The following is a 16,486-nucleotide window of genomic DNA, read 5'->3' as shown; positions in this document are numbered from 1 at the left end:
TGAGCTGCTGACCTCGACTCGGGACGTCGTGAGTCGGTGGGGAGAATACTTCGAAGACCTCCTCAATTTCACCGGTATGCCTTCCATTGTGGAAGCAGGGCCTGGAGACTCTGAGGCAGACTCTCCAATCTCTGGGGTCGAAGTCACTGAGGTAGTTAAAAAACTCCTTGGTGGCAGGGCCCCGGGGGTGGATGAAATCCGCATGGAGTTCTTAAAGGCTCTGGATGTTGTGGGGCTGTCATGGCTGACACGCCTCTACAGCATTGCATGGACATCGGGGACGGTGCCTCTGGATTGGCAGACTGGTTGTGGTGGTTCCTCTCTTTAAGAAGGGGGCCCGGAGGGTGTTTTCCAATTACAGGGGAATCACACTCCTCAGCCTCCCTGGTAAGGTCTATTCAGGGGTGCTGGAGAGGAGGACCCGTCGGGAGGTCGAGCCTCGGATTCAGGAGCAGTGTGGCTTTCGTCCTGGCCGTGGAACAGTGGACCAGCTCTACACCCTCGGCAGGATTCTCGAGGGTGCATGGGAGTTCGCCCAACCAGTCCACATGTGTTTTGTGGACTTGGAGAAGGCGTTCGACCGTGTCCCTCGGGAGGTTCTCTGGAGGGTGCTTCGGGAGTACGGGGTGCCGAGCCAACTGATAAGGGCGGTTCGGTCCCTGTATCACCGATGCCAGAGTTTGGTCCGCATTTCCAGCAGTAAGTCGGATTCGTTCCCAGTGAGGGTTGGACTCCGCCAAGGCTGCCCTTTGTCACCGATTCTGTTCATAATTTTTATGGACAGAATTTCTAGGCGCAGCCGAGGCGTTGAGGGGGTCCGGTTTGGGGACCTCAGCATCGCGTCACTGCTTTTTGCAGATGACGTGGTGCTGTTGGCTTCTTCAGGCCGTGATCTCCAGCTCTCACTGCAGCGGTTCGCAGCCGAGTGTGAAGCGGTCGGAATGAGGGACAGCACCTCCAAATCCGAGTCCATGGTCCTCGGTCGGAAAAGGGTGGAATGCCCTCTCCGGATCGGGGCTGAGATCCTGCCCCAAGTGGAGGAGTTCAAGTATCTTGGGGTCTTGTTCACGAGTGAGGGCAGGATGGAGCGCGAGATCGACAGGCGGATCGGTGCAGCGTCGGCAGTAATGCGGACTCTGTACCGGTCCGTTGTGGTGAAGAGAGAGCTGAGCCAAATGGCAAAGCTCTCGATTTACCGGTCGATCTACGCTCCTACCCTCACCTATGGTCACGAGCTATGGGTCGTGACCGAAAGAACGAGATCCAGGATACAAGCGGCCGAAATGAGTTTCCTCCGCAGGGTGTCCCGGCTCTCCCTTAGAGATAGGGTGAGAAGCTCGGTCATCTGGGAGAGACTCGGAGTAGAGCCGCTGCTCCTCCACGTTGAGAGGAGCCAGATGAGGTGGCTCGGGCATCTCATCAGGATGCCTCCTGGACGCCTCCCTGGGGAGGTGTTCCGGGCATGTCCCATCGGTAGGAGACCCCGGGAACGACCCAGGACGCGCTGGAGAGACTATGTCTCTCGGCTGGCCTGGGAACGCCTTGGGATTCCCCGGGATGAGCTGGAAGAAGTGGCTGGGGAGAGGGAGGTCTGGGAATCCCTCCTAAAGCTGCTGCCCCTGCGATCCGACCCCGGATAAGCGGAAGAAGATGGATGGATGGACAAACGCATTTATGTTTTATACCGATTGAAGTCATTTAAAGGCTGTAACCTAAACAAACACTCAATAAAATACTATTTTAAAACAAACATTGAGTTCTGCTCAGCCAACAGAAAAAAAGTAATGCTCTGCATTCCTAATAATATAAAGAAAACGCCGTTTGCAAAAAACGTAGTTTAAAGTTTGCTCTGGTGTGAGTGCTCGTTCGCCCTTGTGTGAAGTTGGATATATATGGCCGGAAAAGGGTTCTTAAAAAAAAAAAAAATCACACCCCGACATATGTAGGAATTGAACTCATGGTGCCTGCACACAAGACAGGTGAGTGTTACACTACATCATCAACCACTCCATGGCCGGAGGAGTTTATTGATATAAATTATACTGTTCAAAGAAAAGCAGTAGCATTCGAAAAAATATTTTCTAGAAATGATAAAATTTAATCTGGGTCAGAAGATTCTCTCTCGACGTAAAGCGTTTTGAATTATTACGGCTTCAACCGGATTTTGAATGAACGGCCAATCCATAATTAACCAATTTTTTTGTGTGGGAGGGGACAAGTAGAAACTCTGGGTCTCTTCTAGTAAACCTGCCAGCGAGCAGGTTATGTTCACAGAGTAAGTTACTGCAGTAACTGACCCATAGTTTGAGTTACCTCTCTTTCTGGAACAGATAACTCAGAGTTGCCCTCATTTTAGGGTTAACTTACTCAGAGTTTTCACATAAGCCGCTTTCTGGAATAGCCCCCAGGTTGCTAAAGGGCAACCTACTATTAGGGGGCAGTCTATTAACTGAGGAAATACGGTAAATTTAAGGGCAGCCAATTTGTTACCTCTATTTACCTATCGACTAACCCAGGTCCTTGAGGGCCGGTGTCCTGCATGTTTTCTATATCACCCTGTTGCAACACACCTGATTCTGCAGAAGCTGGATAACAACACTGATCATTTGAATCTGAGGGGTTGACATATTTTTGCGTAGGGCCTCCTGGAGGTCTGAACCAGCTCTGAATACACAGACACGCACGCATGCACGCACACACCAGAGAATCAGACAGTTTGCTATGACGTTATGATGCGATACAGTTACTTTCCTGTGAGCAAGTTAGAATACAACGTCACGTCTACATTCAACAAAACGAAGCAATTGCTTTTGGTTTAGGTCAATGCTGAAGCCGCAAGGGAGTCTTGTGATTGAAGAAAGAGAAAGAGAGAGAGAGAGAGAGAGAAAAAAAAAGGAGAGGCCATATGTTTGAAAAGACTGAAGATGTCAAAAGCAGACAAATTTAGATTTGTCCAAATCAGCACATTTGAAACCTGAAACGTAGATCCAAAACAATGAAACTTTGTCACAATGCTGACCTTGTTTTCTGTTTTCAATTTGCATGTCACCCTTGTTTTCTTTGAGCACAGATTTTAGTGGGACCGGCACAGCATTGAGCGAGCGGCTTGTAGGCTTTCCAGGGGCGTGCACACCTTCCGCTTCCATCGCAAAGTCTAGCCACCAAGTTGGGACCCGCTCGATGGGCACTGGTACGCCCAAAAGGAAATCCTCCACGGTCGTGAAGCCATTGAAGCCTCGTCAGCCGCTGCCGTCGCCGCCATCTGGCGCTCCTACCTCAAGATGTTGCTGGCGAGTTGGCGCCCAAAATGGTCCAGAGGAATCGTGGCTCCAACCTCAAGGTGCTGCCGCCGTAAACGACTTCACGTCCTGTTGGGCTCCGGCGTTCTTCTTTGTGATGGTTTTAGTCAGGTCCTACTCGCATGGCCTCTTAGCTTTCCCGCCCAGCCGGCTGAGGCGCGTCCCCACCCTCCGGCTCACTCGCCATCCGCTCATTGGCTGTCGCTCTCGCCCAGCAGCCAGTAGGTGGTCATCTGTCCTTTGCCTTTGACATGCACGTTCCCTCGCAGCTCCAAGCGGAAGTGGCCCGATTCCTGGAGGACGTCGTGAGTGGCCGACGACACGTGGATCTTCAGCGCTGTACACGCACACACATAAGTCCAAGCGGACATGAGCAGTGCATTCACCACGCTAAAGGCAAAATAATCATCGCAGAAAAAAAATCTACACTCATGTAATAACTATTCGAATGTTTGGCAGTTTTCAATGGGAACATCCCCCCCACCCCGAGGTCTTGACTAAGTTTGCTGATTTGGATGGATGCTCTTGATGGCTTTTGCATGTAAGCTGACACAAATGCATCTTACTGTCGTTAGACTTATTTTTCCCCTTGTTCTTCTTTCTCAAATGCCACTCGCAAAGCAAGGGCTCTGCGAACTCAAGTGCATGTCGTGTCAGAACATGTGACGTGACGTGCAGGTTTCTATATCGTTTTGCCGCTCTATGCCATTCAATCCTTGAGGGAACTCGAGTTGCTACTCACATTTAGAAAGAGGAAGAAAAATTTGGAAGGAGTCACCCCCCATCATTTGTCAAGAGGGACGCCTCTCTCTGTCGTATGACTGCAAGCAATTCTTATCAGCAAAGGCAAAATGTGGAGCAATTTTCGAGGTGTGCCGACCTTCTCCGGTGGACTCCATCCTGGACGAAGTGTTGACAGTGTCGCCAAACAGGCAGTAGCGGGGCATCTTCAGACCCACCACACCCGCGCACACTGGACCTACACACACACAAACACACAAACCTTCCAAAGTCCGTGTCTTCTTTCCTTACCAAGGCGTGTCGTGTCTGACCGCTGTGTATGCCGATCCTGAGCTTGAGCTGCTCATCAGGCCGATGTTGTATCCTGAAGGTGGCGACGGCGTCCAGCAGGGCGAGGGCCATGCGCGCCACCTCGGGGCCGTGCAGCTTGCCGTTCCTCACCGGCAGCCCTGACACCACCATGTAGGCGTCGCCGATGGTCTCAACCTAGGGTTGCCGCACCGTCAAGCCGTGTCAAGCTGACACGCGGTGGCGCTGACGGACCGTGTATCGCGCCGCCTCGCCACCTTGTTTCGCTGCCACGTGCCCCCTTACCTTGTAAACGTCAAAGTTGTCTATGATGGCGTCAAAGCACGTGTACAGGTCGTTCAGCAGCGTCACCACCTGGAGACACGCAAAAGTACTCAAGTCCTGCCCAGCACCGTACGCACACACACACTTCAAATGCTCCCTCGGTGCACAAAGAAGAGAGGTGGCGGGGCCAGCGCACGCTCACTTCCATGGGCGTGCTCTCGGCGGAGATGGCGGTGAAGCCCACGATGTCGCTGAAGTAGATGGTCACCGAATCAAAGGCTTCGGCCTGCACCGTCTCGCCGCGCTTCAACTGCTCCGCCACTGAGCTGCAGGGGGGTAACACAATGAGAGCGGGGCTCCTATGCCATCCCCAACGCAGCTTTTAATAGCGTGTGCTACCGACTGCGGCAATATTTGGTAGAGGAGCGTCTCCGCTTTGCGTTTCTCTTCATGGTAAGCTTGCGTTCGTTCCTCCACCAGCTCCTCCAGGTTGTTGGCGTACTGTTCCATGCGCGACAACAAGTTGTCCAGGATGTTGGTCCTGGACTCCCTGCACACACACACACACACACACACACACACACACACAGACACACATGCACGCACACACACCACCCGGCGTCAGTCGGTCTGTTACACCGCTTTGGGAGCGTCCAGCAGCTTGACACGTGTGGTTGGGGTGCTTTCAAAGGCTTCCTCCCTGTGCCAAGTTAACGCGGACCCACGTCACTTTCCAAAAAAGAAGAGCATCTGGCACGTGCTTACTTGTTCTGCTTGCGCAGCAGCATTCGGATGTGGTTGAACTCGGGTCTCTCGGTGGGCTCCTCGGCCCAGCAGCGCTGCATCAGCTGGCCCAGCTCAGGACTGTGAGCGCGCGGGTCCACGGTGGGTCGGAGACAGGGCCATTCGCCCAACACCACTCGGTCCACCACCTCTGCACACAGAAGGAGGATGAAGGACACGTTAGCCCCGGCGCCCCCCCAACTTGCGCTCTGACCTTTGGGGCTGAGCGGGTCGCCGTCCAGGTAGAAGACACCCCGGCGCAGCGCCACCTCCTGGAGGATAATGCCGAAGCTGTAGACGTCGGCCTTCTGGGTTCCCTGAGGAGGTGGGGCTTCGGCACGCAGGAGTTCTGGAGCCATCCACAGCCTCTCTGAGGGATCACATCGCACGGCACCTTTCAACACCACGTCAAGTCAGCCAGAAGCCAGTGGGTAGCCAGTGGGAAGCCAGTCAAAAGCCAGCGAGAAGCCAGCCAAAAGCCAGTGTTGTGGAACGTGACCCCAAGCATGACTCACTGGCGTAATAGGCGTGAGCGTCCTTGGCCGGTTGGCTCTCGGCCTGCAGACTGCTCAGACCATAATCGGTGATCTTCAGCACAAAGCGCTTATCCACCACACAGTTGGATGACTTCAACTTGCCGTGAGACACCAGCACACTGTTGTGGAGGAAAACCATGCCCTGCGTGCGCGCGCGTGTCCAAGACGTCAAAAGCAAAGAAAAACAAAACGCACCCGCTGCTGGTGGATGGCAAACTGGCACAGTACCTTGACAATGTCGTTGATGAGCGAGTATTTGAACATCCAGTCCAAAGTTATGCTGTCATTCTCCAGGATGTCCTATACGCGCACGCAGAGGGAGAAGGAGGGGTAACCGCATTTGTTCCCCCGCACCTTGGAGAGGGAGAGCCTACCTGAAGGCTGCCTCGGGGGCAGTACTCGGTGATGAAACAGGTGTTTGGCGGGTCGATGCAGGCTCCGATGAATCGGGTCAGGTGTTCGTTCTGAACGTCTCTCATCTGAAATGTCGTCACGCTCGATTCGCGCTCATATGACATCATTGCAATGCGCACGGACGTGTTCTGGCCAGGGCCCCGCATTGTCTGCCCAAAATGCCGCAGTACTCAAAGCGACGAGTCAAGAATCTTAACAATGGAAAGGAATTACGGCACACTTTTGAGAGCGTACGGCTATTGTGGGACGGATGAGCAACGACTACCAGCGTTGGGTCGAGTGTCCAGCCGCTGGGCCGCCTGACACAAGAAATAGTCTCGCCGCCAGAACCAGCGCGTCCGGCTAATCTCACGGGTGGTGGGCTCCATACTCACGTGCTTTAACTCAAACAAGAGCTTCCTGCTCAACTCGATGCGTTTCCTGTTAGTGTACTTGATGGCCACAATGTTGCCCTGTGGTAGAAGACGTCTGCATCAGCGAAGCCAAGCATGCATGGCACAGGCCGAGTGGCTGCCCGGGTGAGCGCCGCGCTGACCTTGTAGTAGCCAGTCTTGGCAAACACCTGCACGTGACCGTCCGTCATCAGCGAGCCGTAGTTGGAGCCTCTCTGCGGACAAAGAGCGTGAGGTTCGTCGGCCATTCCGCCTGAGCCCTGGCCAGCGCACGATGGGACCCACCAAGGACAGCGTGATCCTGCTGCCACTGCGGAGCACTTTGTCCAGGTTGCTCATGTGGATGTCGTCCCAGGAGATCCTCCACAGCTGAGCCACCAGCTCCTTCTCCAGTTTCATCCTCCTGGAGCAATGACAAGGACCAGTCCAAGCCACAGCGGGGGCGGGGCATTGTCTTGTCAGATCGTCTACTTTAGCCTCGATTCGTTTGACCAACTATTGGCTGAAATTGTGGCCTAGCACCGCCAGGGAGAGCTCTTGAGCGGCTACAAGGCCTCACCTGAAAATGAAGATGGCGACTGTCAGGGTCATGGTGAGGATGAAGAAGACCACCATGGACACCATCTGGTGGATAGTGATGGTTTCTGTGGACACAAAAAACATCTTGTGAGAAGGTGCTACTTCCTGCTGTCTCGTCTGCCTGCCCGGGCACCCGCCCGACTCACTGGTGTGGCAAGCGGGGTTTTCGTTCTTGAATCCGCACACGGGAATATCAGGGGGAGGAGCTCCTCCGGGCCAGCGCAGTGACCTTCCGGGAATGGTCGTCAGCTGCTCCTCCAAGCTGTTGTAGTGCAGCACCATCTGTACGCAAGCAAGCAAGTAAGGAAGCAAGTAAGCAAGTAAGCAAGCAAACAAGCGAGCAAGAATCACTCAGTGCATGAGAAGCAAGTCTGAGAAGCAAGTCGAAAAATGTCTTTCTTGTTCTGAAGGGGGATTTACTAAAAGCAAAATTGTTTGACGCCTAAGGAATTTATCTGGAGTTTTGCATGTGGCTTTTCCTTTTGTTCAAGAATTTCAACTGTATTTCATGTTTTTTCTTCAATGAATGAAAATCGTTTGTTATTTCAAGTGTGCAAATGAATCTGAAATCAAATGTCTTGGGAGAATGCTCACCAAAGACTTGGTTTTCCAGCAAGACTCTACATTTTGTTCTGGTTTTGGGAAATGGCTGAATGCTGCAAGGCTGTATCCCATTCAAAAGCAACTTTCCACATTTACGGTCAAATCAGCCCGGATCAGATCCACCACCTACAAAAGCTGAACTGCTTGGCTATCATTGGGGGACTCGGGACCGCCGCGTCAATGATTTCCAAAATCTTTCACACACGGCACGGTGTACCTGGAAAGCGCTGCTGGCGGTGTCAATCATGTCCCACAAAGCAAAGTCGGTTTCTCTGTCTCCGTTTTCATCCAGCTGCAATGTCCCAGTCACACCTGAACGCATCATGATGACATGCATGCACACACACACACACACACACACACACACACACACACACACACACACACGCGCACGCACATGCACACGCACGCACAGGCGAGCACGTAAGTTTCAGACGGCTGGCTTTGGACATTCAGGCCAAGAGCAACTATTCTTTGGTCAATTTGTTGCGATTGGAAGCGAAAATTTGTTGGATGGGGCATCTCACTGGCTTTCTTATTCTTCCGCTCGAGCACAGGCGCAATAGCGTAATTGGAGGAGCCAAGCAACAAGTCGCAACGACGTGGATCAATCGAGCATTTGTCCCGAATTTGAAAACAAAGGTTTTGCAATTGCTCAAGACGTGGTGTCGCCGCACACTTGAAATTCACATGCAGTCCCGTTAATTTTGGTTTGGGATTTTGCAGTCCTGTTATTGCCATGTTGCCCGTGTGTAGCCGAGCGTGCTGTCGCCGGTGGTGAGTCCCGAGTGTAAACCTGAGAGCTGTTGCCAGGCAACACCGGCGGGTAAATCAAAGATAAGGAATTAGGAACATTACATGTGACAGCAAGCAGGAAGCGCCTCGACCCAGCCGGACCGCCACCGGCTGTCCATTTTGCGCGGGAGGACAATTGGCTCAGAGCCGGCACACAACGAGATTGGTGGCGTGACGGATGTCCCCGGGGAGAACAAAGAGAGGAGCGCGCGCGCGCGCACAGCATGACGTCATCGCCCCTGCGCTTCTTTGGCCAAGAAAACGCCAGAGGGTGTCTCCTCCCTGGAGGCCTCTCATCCTCCCCATTTTGCCCATCGAGGCTTTTCATCCACCCAGGTTTTCATCCAGCCGGTGGGAGCGGACAACAAGAGTTAGGAGAAAAGTAACAGTGGTTGCTGTCTGACAAGCGCTCGAATGACATTGTGGAATAGGCTAAATATCGGCCATGTGCCGGGAAGGGCCAAGAAGCAACGTCGAAGCAATTCCACTCGTATCTCAAGGCTGTATTGCACATTTGCCTGTTTGTTTTGCAACTGCGTGTTTGCAACACATCTCGTGTGTGCTGAAAGACGATGTGATGATTGTGCACCGTGAAGATATTTCAAACAAAACGTGCAACTCCCATTATGGATGACACACCAGCTGATAGATGACACGCCGGCTGGTGGACAACAGACAAAAACAAAGCGTGGGAATGAGGGGCAAATAAAGCGACTGACTGATAAAGTGACGGTGCAAATGTGACAAGTCTGGTCTGACTGTGTGTATGTGTGTGCGCTCAGGACCGTGAAAAGTTCTGTTCCACATCCGCTGGGTGACCACCCTTCCTGGAGGCCGCTCGCCGGACATGCCCATGGTTTCGTTGAGTGCGTGCGTGTAGAGCATCAGGCCATCATAGAAACCCCCAGCGATGATGTTCATCTGCAAGACGAAAAAGATGCTGTCAGCGATCAGGCGCTCCTTTCGTGACGTCACCGTGACACAATCGTCAGCCCGTCGGCCCATCCCTATCCTGCCTGCTCACACGGACAAAACAAATACGCAGGCGGCGCTCAAAGATGACTCATTTTTTGCTGAGATTTATTGTGTGTGTGCAAGAGAGGGAGAGTTAAGCTCATTAGTGTCTCTCAGCTGCCTGCTACTGATTAACGGATTTTACAAGCAGCCTGACAACCAGCTCCTGCCGCACATACACACACACGCACGCGCACGCACAAAGGGTGTGTCCGGCAAGGGCCCCAGCTCACGCCGTAACATGATTATGTGGATTGCCGGCCGTGTGGAGCAAAGTGGCCAAGAGTGCTTGCTCATAAAGATCGGCACAGCCTTCGGATGGCGCGAGCGCACGTCGGCCTGGCACAGAGAAGAACATCTATTTTTATTTGGTTGCGAACTGACCAGCGAGTCGTCTACAGTGTAGTTGAACATGCTCTTGGCGTCCATCTTCAGGTTGTCCACAAAGTCCTTGTACTCGGCGTTCTGAGGCTCTCGGTACGTCAGTATCTTGACACTCTGACGGAGACGACACTTGACGTCAGCCACATTCGTGAACGAGACAATGCGGCGGTGGCGTCACGTATACAGCACGCATATACAAACACATGACACGCATGTCACCGTGAGCGAGACGGCCGGAGGTGTTACCTGGAAGGCCTCCTTGGCTGCGTCGTCGTCTGCGTCACCGCGCGCCCACGGCAGGCGGCGCTCCGACTTGAGGCTCTCCCCGAACACGTCGATGAAGAAGAAGACATACTGCTCGTGGGGCAGATTAGCGCGGCGGAAGTGCACCATCAACTTCCTAAACACGTCCGGCGAGCAGCACACAAACATAACTGTGGACGACACAAGCATTTGGAGCGCTGCTCAGTTCGGCCTCGGCTCATCACAGGGTGGCCGCCAAGGAGCCATGCCGCATCTGACAAACCGTCGCTCAATGATTCAAACGTCACACTGACGCCTGCACAAAGTATTTAAAGATGGCGGACGTCTCTCCCGCAAAGCATAGAGGAATACAAACGTGAGCAGCCAGTTTCCTTTAAATGCAGAGGTCGCGCATCCTGACAAGGGACATTTGGAGCCTTCCTTGGACGCAGCTTGATAAAGGCCAAGGAAGGCTTCAAAAGAGTGGCACTCATCGGTGCGATCGGGCGTGCCGTCTTCCTCCCTCCCGTGCGTCAGGAAGCCACCACACCTGTTCCGGCGCTTCTATTGTTCCATGGGCGGGAAGTAGGCAGTTAAAGGCAGGCAGGCAGGCAGACAACAGGCAAACACAAGTCAAAGCTCGGCCATGCCCCAAAACGCTCGACTCCTCGCACCGCGACGCGCATAACAACATCTGCAATTACGTCATCTTGATGGGACGAAAACAATCGGCGAGCCCGCCCTTCTCCTGTGAGTAAAAGCAGAGACTTCAACCTTTCAGATGACGGCATGGTAGCGAGGAACCACCCGTGCGGCGCCACTTTAAACCAAAACAAACACCTTGCAGCACATTTTGGAGAATCTTGCCTCTGTCCATGAGTGAAATGCTTGTTGCTTTTGTGCTCAGGCCAAACAGCACAAGAGGCTTGATTTGGACAAAGGTCGGACGGTGCGAAAACGGCGACAATCAAAGCTGAACTAGTGCGGGCAAGTGTAAGCGGCGTGTTTGTCAGGAAATAGCTGCACATCTGATAGGCGCGCCGCAGCTTCCTTATAAGGCCGCAGGTTGCTGACCTCCGTTATGAATGTCCTGCTTGGGGTTGGGGGGGGCAGCTCTCGCTCGTTCTCACATGGTTGTGCGGTTCCCAATCTGGGGCCCGGGGGGGGGGGCTTTTGGGACCAGACCAAGGTATTTTTAGAACCTCCAGACCAACAAAACAACTCAACGTCAAATTGAGAAAATATTTTAAATCAGGGCACGCAAAGTCAGGCCAGAGCCAAAGCTGGAATCACGCGGCGGATGCAAGCACTTCGGGGCAGACCCAAAGTGCTTCGAGCCGGCGAGTGCGATTGATCCGCTGGGGGCGGGGAGGGTCATCAGTTTTATGTTTCCGCTCTGCGCCAAGCGCCAACGTTTTGCCGGAGGGCGTCTTGTCGACGCAAGGTTGGGCAGCGGCGGCTGCGGTGACCTTCAAATGGCGTCCCCAACTTCTCTCAGCTGCCTTTACTTGTTTCAATGGCAGAGAGAGGAAAAGCAAATAAGACCAACATTTTCTTTTTGTTTGTTTGTTTGTTTGTTCTTTGTTTTTCCTTCCTTAAGCCAAACGAGCCTTTATGTTTTTCTTCCTCACTTTTTTCGCCCGTGTTTTGTGCTTGTCATAGGCATGGGTACAATTTGGAAGGTGTGTGCTGACCTCTGCCCTCGTTGTGGACGTCGGCGAGTATCTGGGCGTAGTCCAGGTGCAGGCGCTTCTCCTCAAAGACGCTGTTCAACAGCGTGATGTTGATCCTCTTGAGCCCGTCGTAGAGGCCCTCCGCGGCAAAGTAGCAGGGCCGGTCATCCACCTTGTCATCGTTGAACATCAGCATGACGTGGCGGAGCCAGCCGAAGCGTTGGCAGATGCACAGGGCGAACTTGCCCAGCTTCTTGTGGGTGGGGCCCGTGTTGGTGATGGATGGGTAGACGCCGCCGTAGAAGGCCACGGCCGGCGCGCCTGCCGTCACCATGGGCACATCCCAGTGGGCAGTGAACAGGCCCACAGGTGAGGACGTATATGAGCAGCCTGGCCCAATGAAGGCCCACGGGTCGTGCGCCAGCTTTAGGTCCACCGCCATCAGCGGCGCCACTGACTCGGAGCAGATGCCGTCTTTGTCCTCACTGCTCTTGAAGACGTAGCTCAGGCGCAGGCCAGGCAGCAGGGTGGGGTCAGCGTTGACCCGCCGCACCGCCTGCTCAAGGGCGGGGCCCACGCGAGGCCACGCCCACGGGTAGACCGTGTTGCTCTCGGGCAGGATGACGGCCAGCGTGACGTTGTGAGGCTCGGGACGCGCCGGCGGCAGCAGCGGCAGCAGCAAAAGCAGGACGACGCAGCAGCAGCGGCAGGGGGCCGTCCTTGCTCCAGAGGCGCGGGCCATCTCCTCGTGACTGGCCCTGAGAACACGACACGGTGTTAAAATGCCATGTGACAAAAAAAATCTCCTAAAGCTAAAAACAGCTCGCAAAATATCTCAGGAATGTCTCCAAAATGTTCCCTCCCAAAAATCTCTACTCAAAGCCCATCGAGGGCTCCCGAAGTTTCGGAAAACGTCTCCAAATTGCCTCTCATGGCTGCCTGAAAGTGCTTTAGGGAGAAGCCCCAATATTTGGGTGGAGACATTTCGGAGACACACTCTTTGGAGAACCGACTTCGAAGTCCACCCTAACCGGATATTTCAGCCGCGTTACCTAAAACGTCCTCACTCATAAATGTCAAAGTCAAAAGTCAAGTAAAAGTCTGCTTTATTGTCAATTTCTTCACACGTTAAGACACAAAGAGATCGAAATTACGTTTCCCACCATCCCACGGTGACTAGACACATTACAGAATACATACAAGCAAATAGCACAAAGAGTAAAAACGAATAGATAAGCGCGATGAATAAGTAATAAGCAAATAACCTAAATAAATAAAATCTCTCGTGAAAGAGCGCAAAGATATATTTTTATTCTACGTGCAGTCACGCAAACCTCACGGTGGAACGCAGGGCCACACAAAGCATTGCAAGCAATGTTTCCCAACTGTCTCCCAAGATGTCGCTACAGAAGCCACTCAGATCTTGAAGTGACATGGGGAATTTGGGTCCGTAAAGTCAAACCCACGAGCCGCAGGTGTTCCCACTCGACTGTCTTTGGCGAGCTTTAGAATTTCTGGACCTGGGTCGCCCATCTCTGCCTCCAAACAAACCCCAGAAAATGTTTCAGCGTGCACATAGCTCACAAATGTCTCCAAAAAGTATCGCCACAAAATTCCTTCACGACTTAACGCCTCAAAACATCCTGGCACAAATCTTGCTGACAGACACTCAGAACGTCCCAGGCGGGTAGCACAAATGGCGAGGGAGCCATTCCAAAGGTTAATGAGCGATTGGCTTCATGAATGAGTTCACTTTTGTTTATGAGAGCCATTCGCTCACTAAGGTCATGCAAAAAGGTTAACTCATTCTCACCATCAAATATAGGTCCTATCTTGTCGCATGGCTCGTATGAAAATTCCCATTATATATTGCTAGCATGATGCGCTCTATCGAGATCATCATTTAGTCCATGTGACTGATGCTGTCTTTTGCAAACATCTCGCATTGGGCAGAATTCTCCCATTCCCAAAACACAAACAAATGTCATCTTGTCGAGTCACACATCAACTTCACCACATTTGGGCATGGGAGGTTGCTGCCCAACCTTGGCGATACTTTGTTCAGCATCGGTGTTTCAGGTTAACTTGCTCCCATGTTACATTGCTCCCCGTCTCCAGTTGCGCTCGTTAGGGTGAAACGTTGTGCGCAATCTTGTCTTTCGTGACTGCGATTCGTCACAAGCGATATGGAACTTGCCTGACTGTAAAACTGTTCAAATTCTCAATAAAACGTTGAACGAAACATCTAGTTTACATTTCCGACTGGCTGCAAGAAATAGCAAACACAAAAAACATATTAAAAATGGATCAGTCATACCACCGCTTACCCTTCGCGCGTCGCCATTCGTGAAATTCTGTTCTCCCCACACTCTTATTGATATGCAAAGCCGACCACTATAACATTGGTGACACCGTTGCTTTAGTGCTTGGACCCATTCCTTATGTGTCTAGAAAGTTGATCATGTCATATATGCATGATGCCCTACTGCGAGGTTGGCGTGAAGCCTGGGAACACAACCATGTCAAGTTGGTTCCGAGGAGCCAGTTAACATGGGCAGTATACACTAGGCATCAGATCAACTCGTACCCTCGGCGGGTAATTTGGTTTTGGCTATATTCATGATAATTTGCCCTGTTTGCAGTGGGTGTATGGTAGCATACGGTTATGCCGATGACCAGTGAGCTGTTGTGTTACTTTGCGTCACGGGTCAAATACCGCTTATGACTGCTCCATTTAAAAAACAAAAAGTGTGTGCTACTTCTTGCAGCCAGTCAGAAATGTAAACGAGACGTTTCATTAAACGTTTTTATTGAGAATTTGTACAGTTTTGCAATGAAGCCTGGGAACGCGACCATGTCAAGTTGTTTCCGAGGAGCAAGTTAACATGGGCGGGTATACACCAGTGACGTGCGGTGAGGTTCATGACTGGGGAGGCAGTGACAAAGGTTGGGGAACGCTGCTCTAGAGTAGCTCATTCATTATTTCATTTGAACTATTATAATTGAAATCCCACATCATCAGTCTTCACACATAAAAACACTCAATAAAGAACATGGAATCAAAAACTTCGATTGTGCGGACAACTCCGTTTGAAAAGACATGCTCCGAAGTCCCGTTGTCCGAATCAAACCTTTTAACTCCGGAGTTAGTCTTCCTTTACAGATGACTTCCTGCTTCGACCAAAAATCCAAAGTTGAAAATAGTTTGGATATGTAAACCTCCATTGTAAAACGAAATGTAAAAAAAAAAAAGTAAAACAAAATAAATGTAAAATGAAATAAATGCACGACTGCTCCTCAGTTGTTCACTCTAAATTTGAACTGGAAATCACTTGTTCTACAGGTGGGCGCATGAAGCCTCCCTGGATCACTAGCACGCCCTGCCATAAGGCTGGGGAACCTTTTTTTCGTTGCCTCCGTAAAGTCTCTTTTCAAAGCCGTTTTATTCATCTAAGAAACACGACGTTAAAGATGACAAAAAACACTAGATATTATATACATCAGCTTAACTGCGGAAATTAGTTGATATAGCCACGGTGTTTGAACACTTAAACAGCGACATAGAGACAGAGAGCAGTTCAGGCTAACTGGATAGCCTGTCAACATTGGCAGCCATGTGATTACGCAATCCTCAGAGGAGGCAAGACAGGAAGATGGCTCCTCCGAGCGAATCGTCTTCGGTTTTAAAATAACTATAAAAAATCTGCGATTTTGGTTCAAAATGATACAAAACTACTTAAATTAAAAGGAAAATGACTTTACAATAAAAACATTGAATTTGTTTTTTCCGATATTCATGATGGCAGGGGAGGCATGGCCCATGCCTCCTCTGACCGCATGTCACTGGTATACACTCAGCATCAGATCAACTCGTACTCACCGGGTAATTTGTTTGTGGCTATATTCAAGATAAATTGTTCTAGTTGCAGTGGGTGTACGATAACATGGCAGTTAAGCCAATGGCCAATTCGCCATTCTTTATTACTTCAAATCCGGGTTATGACTCTTCCATTTTTTTGTTGTTGTTGTTTTTGTTTGCTATTTCTTGCAGCCAGTCGGAAATGTAAACTAGACATTTCGTTAAACGTTAATATTGAGAATTTGAACAGTTTTGGAGTCAGGCAAGTTCCATATCGCTTGTGACGAATCTGCAGCCACGAAACACAAGATTGCGCACAACGCTTTACCCTAACTAGCGCAACTGGAGACGGGGAGCAAGATAACATGGGAGCAAGTTAACCTGTAACACCCAATACGCGCACTCCGCAGTTAGCGTTAGGCCTTGTGCGACTCGCATGACGTTATCATTCTATCACGTGTTGTAACTTGTCTAGACTAGTAGCGCTGTATGGTTTGCAACAGCGTGTCGTTGTAGAAGTAGACTCTTATCAGCAAAGATGTCGCGGCATTTAAAATCGGGTAATGAGAAAAGAAAAAGGAGTCTTCATCCCTGCGAG

General features: G+C 51.4%; 1 protein-coding gene across 1 annotated transcript; it reads right to left on the bottom strand.

Annotated features, from left to right (window-relative positions):
* Positions 1 to 1,689: 1,689 nt before the first annotated feature.
* Positions 1,690 to 15,860, bottom strand: npr1b (natriuretic peptide receptor 1b). Its single transcript, XM_085917789.1, has 22 exons — positions 15,161 to 15,860; positions 12,051 to 12,787; positions 10,360 to 10,547; positions 10,114 to 10,227; positions 9,501 to 9,636; positions 8,138 to 8,232; positions 7,464 to 7,599; positions 7,298 to 7,382; positions 7,024 to 7,141; positions 6,882 to 6,953; positions 6,721 to 6,798; positions 6,307 to 6,411; positions 6,161 to 6,232; positions 5,912 to 6,074; positions 5,611 to 5,766; positions 5,379 to 5,547; positions 5,017 to 5,163; positions 4,816 to 4,939; positions 4,635 to 4,703; positions 4,352 to 4,526; positions 4,180 to 4,278; positions 1,690 to 3,636 (listed from the first exon to the last, which is right to left on the bottom strand). Exons 2-22 carry the CDS (start codon positions 12,769 to 12,771, stop codon positions 3,491 to 3,493), a joined length of 3,168 nt encoding a protein of 1,055 aa, XP_085773915.1. The 5' UTR covers positions 12,772 to 12,787; positions 15,161 to 15,860; the 3' UTR covers positions 1,690 to 3,490.
* Positions 15,861 to 16,486: the final 626 nt, after the last annotated feature.

The sequence above is a fragment of the Syngnathus leptorhynchus genome, chromosome 8, assembly GCF_054491065.1.
Source record: "Syngnathus leptorhynchus isolate UIUO chromosome 8, UIUO_Slep, whole genome shotgun sequence".
NCBI classification, from domain to species: domain Eukaryota; kingdom Metazoa; phylum Chordata; class Actinopteri; order Syngnathiformes; family Syngnathidae; genus Syngnathus; species Syngnathus leptorhynchus.
This window is presented reverse-complemented; position numbering and strand designations above follow the sequence as displayed.

What these genes read in the sequence shown, in the direction of transcription:
- npr1b (XM_085917789.1), bottom strand. Translation starts at nt 12,771, where the DNA reads ATGGCCCGCGCCTCTGGAGCAAGGACGGCCCCCTGCCGCTGCTGCTGC. An exon ending in CAGCCAAGGAGGCCTTCCAG is followed by an intron (nt 10,228 to 10,359) that starts GTAACACCTCCG and finishes CGTCTCCGTCAG; the next exon opens with AGTGTCAAGATACTGACGTA. An exon ending in CCAAGACTGGCTACTACAAG is followed by an intron (nt 6,799 to 6,881) that starts GTCAGCGCGGCG and finishes CTTCTACCACAG; the next exon opens with GGCAACATTGTGGCCATCAA.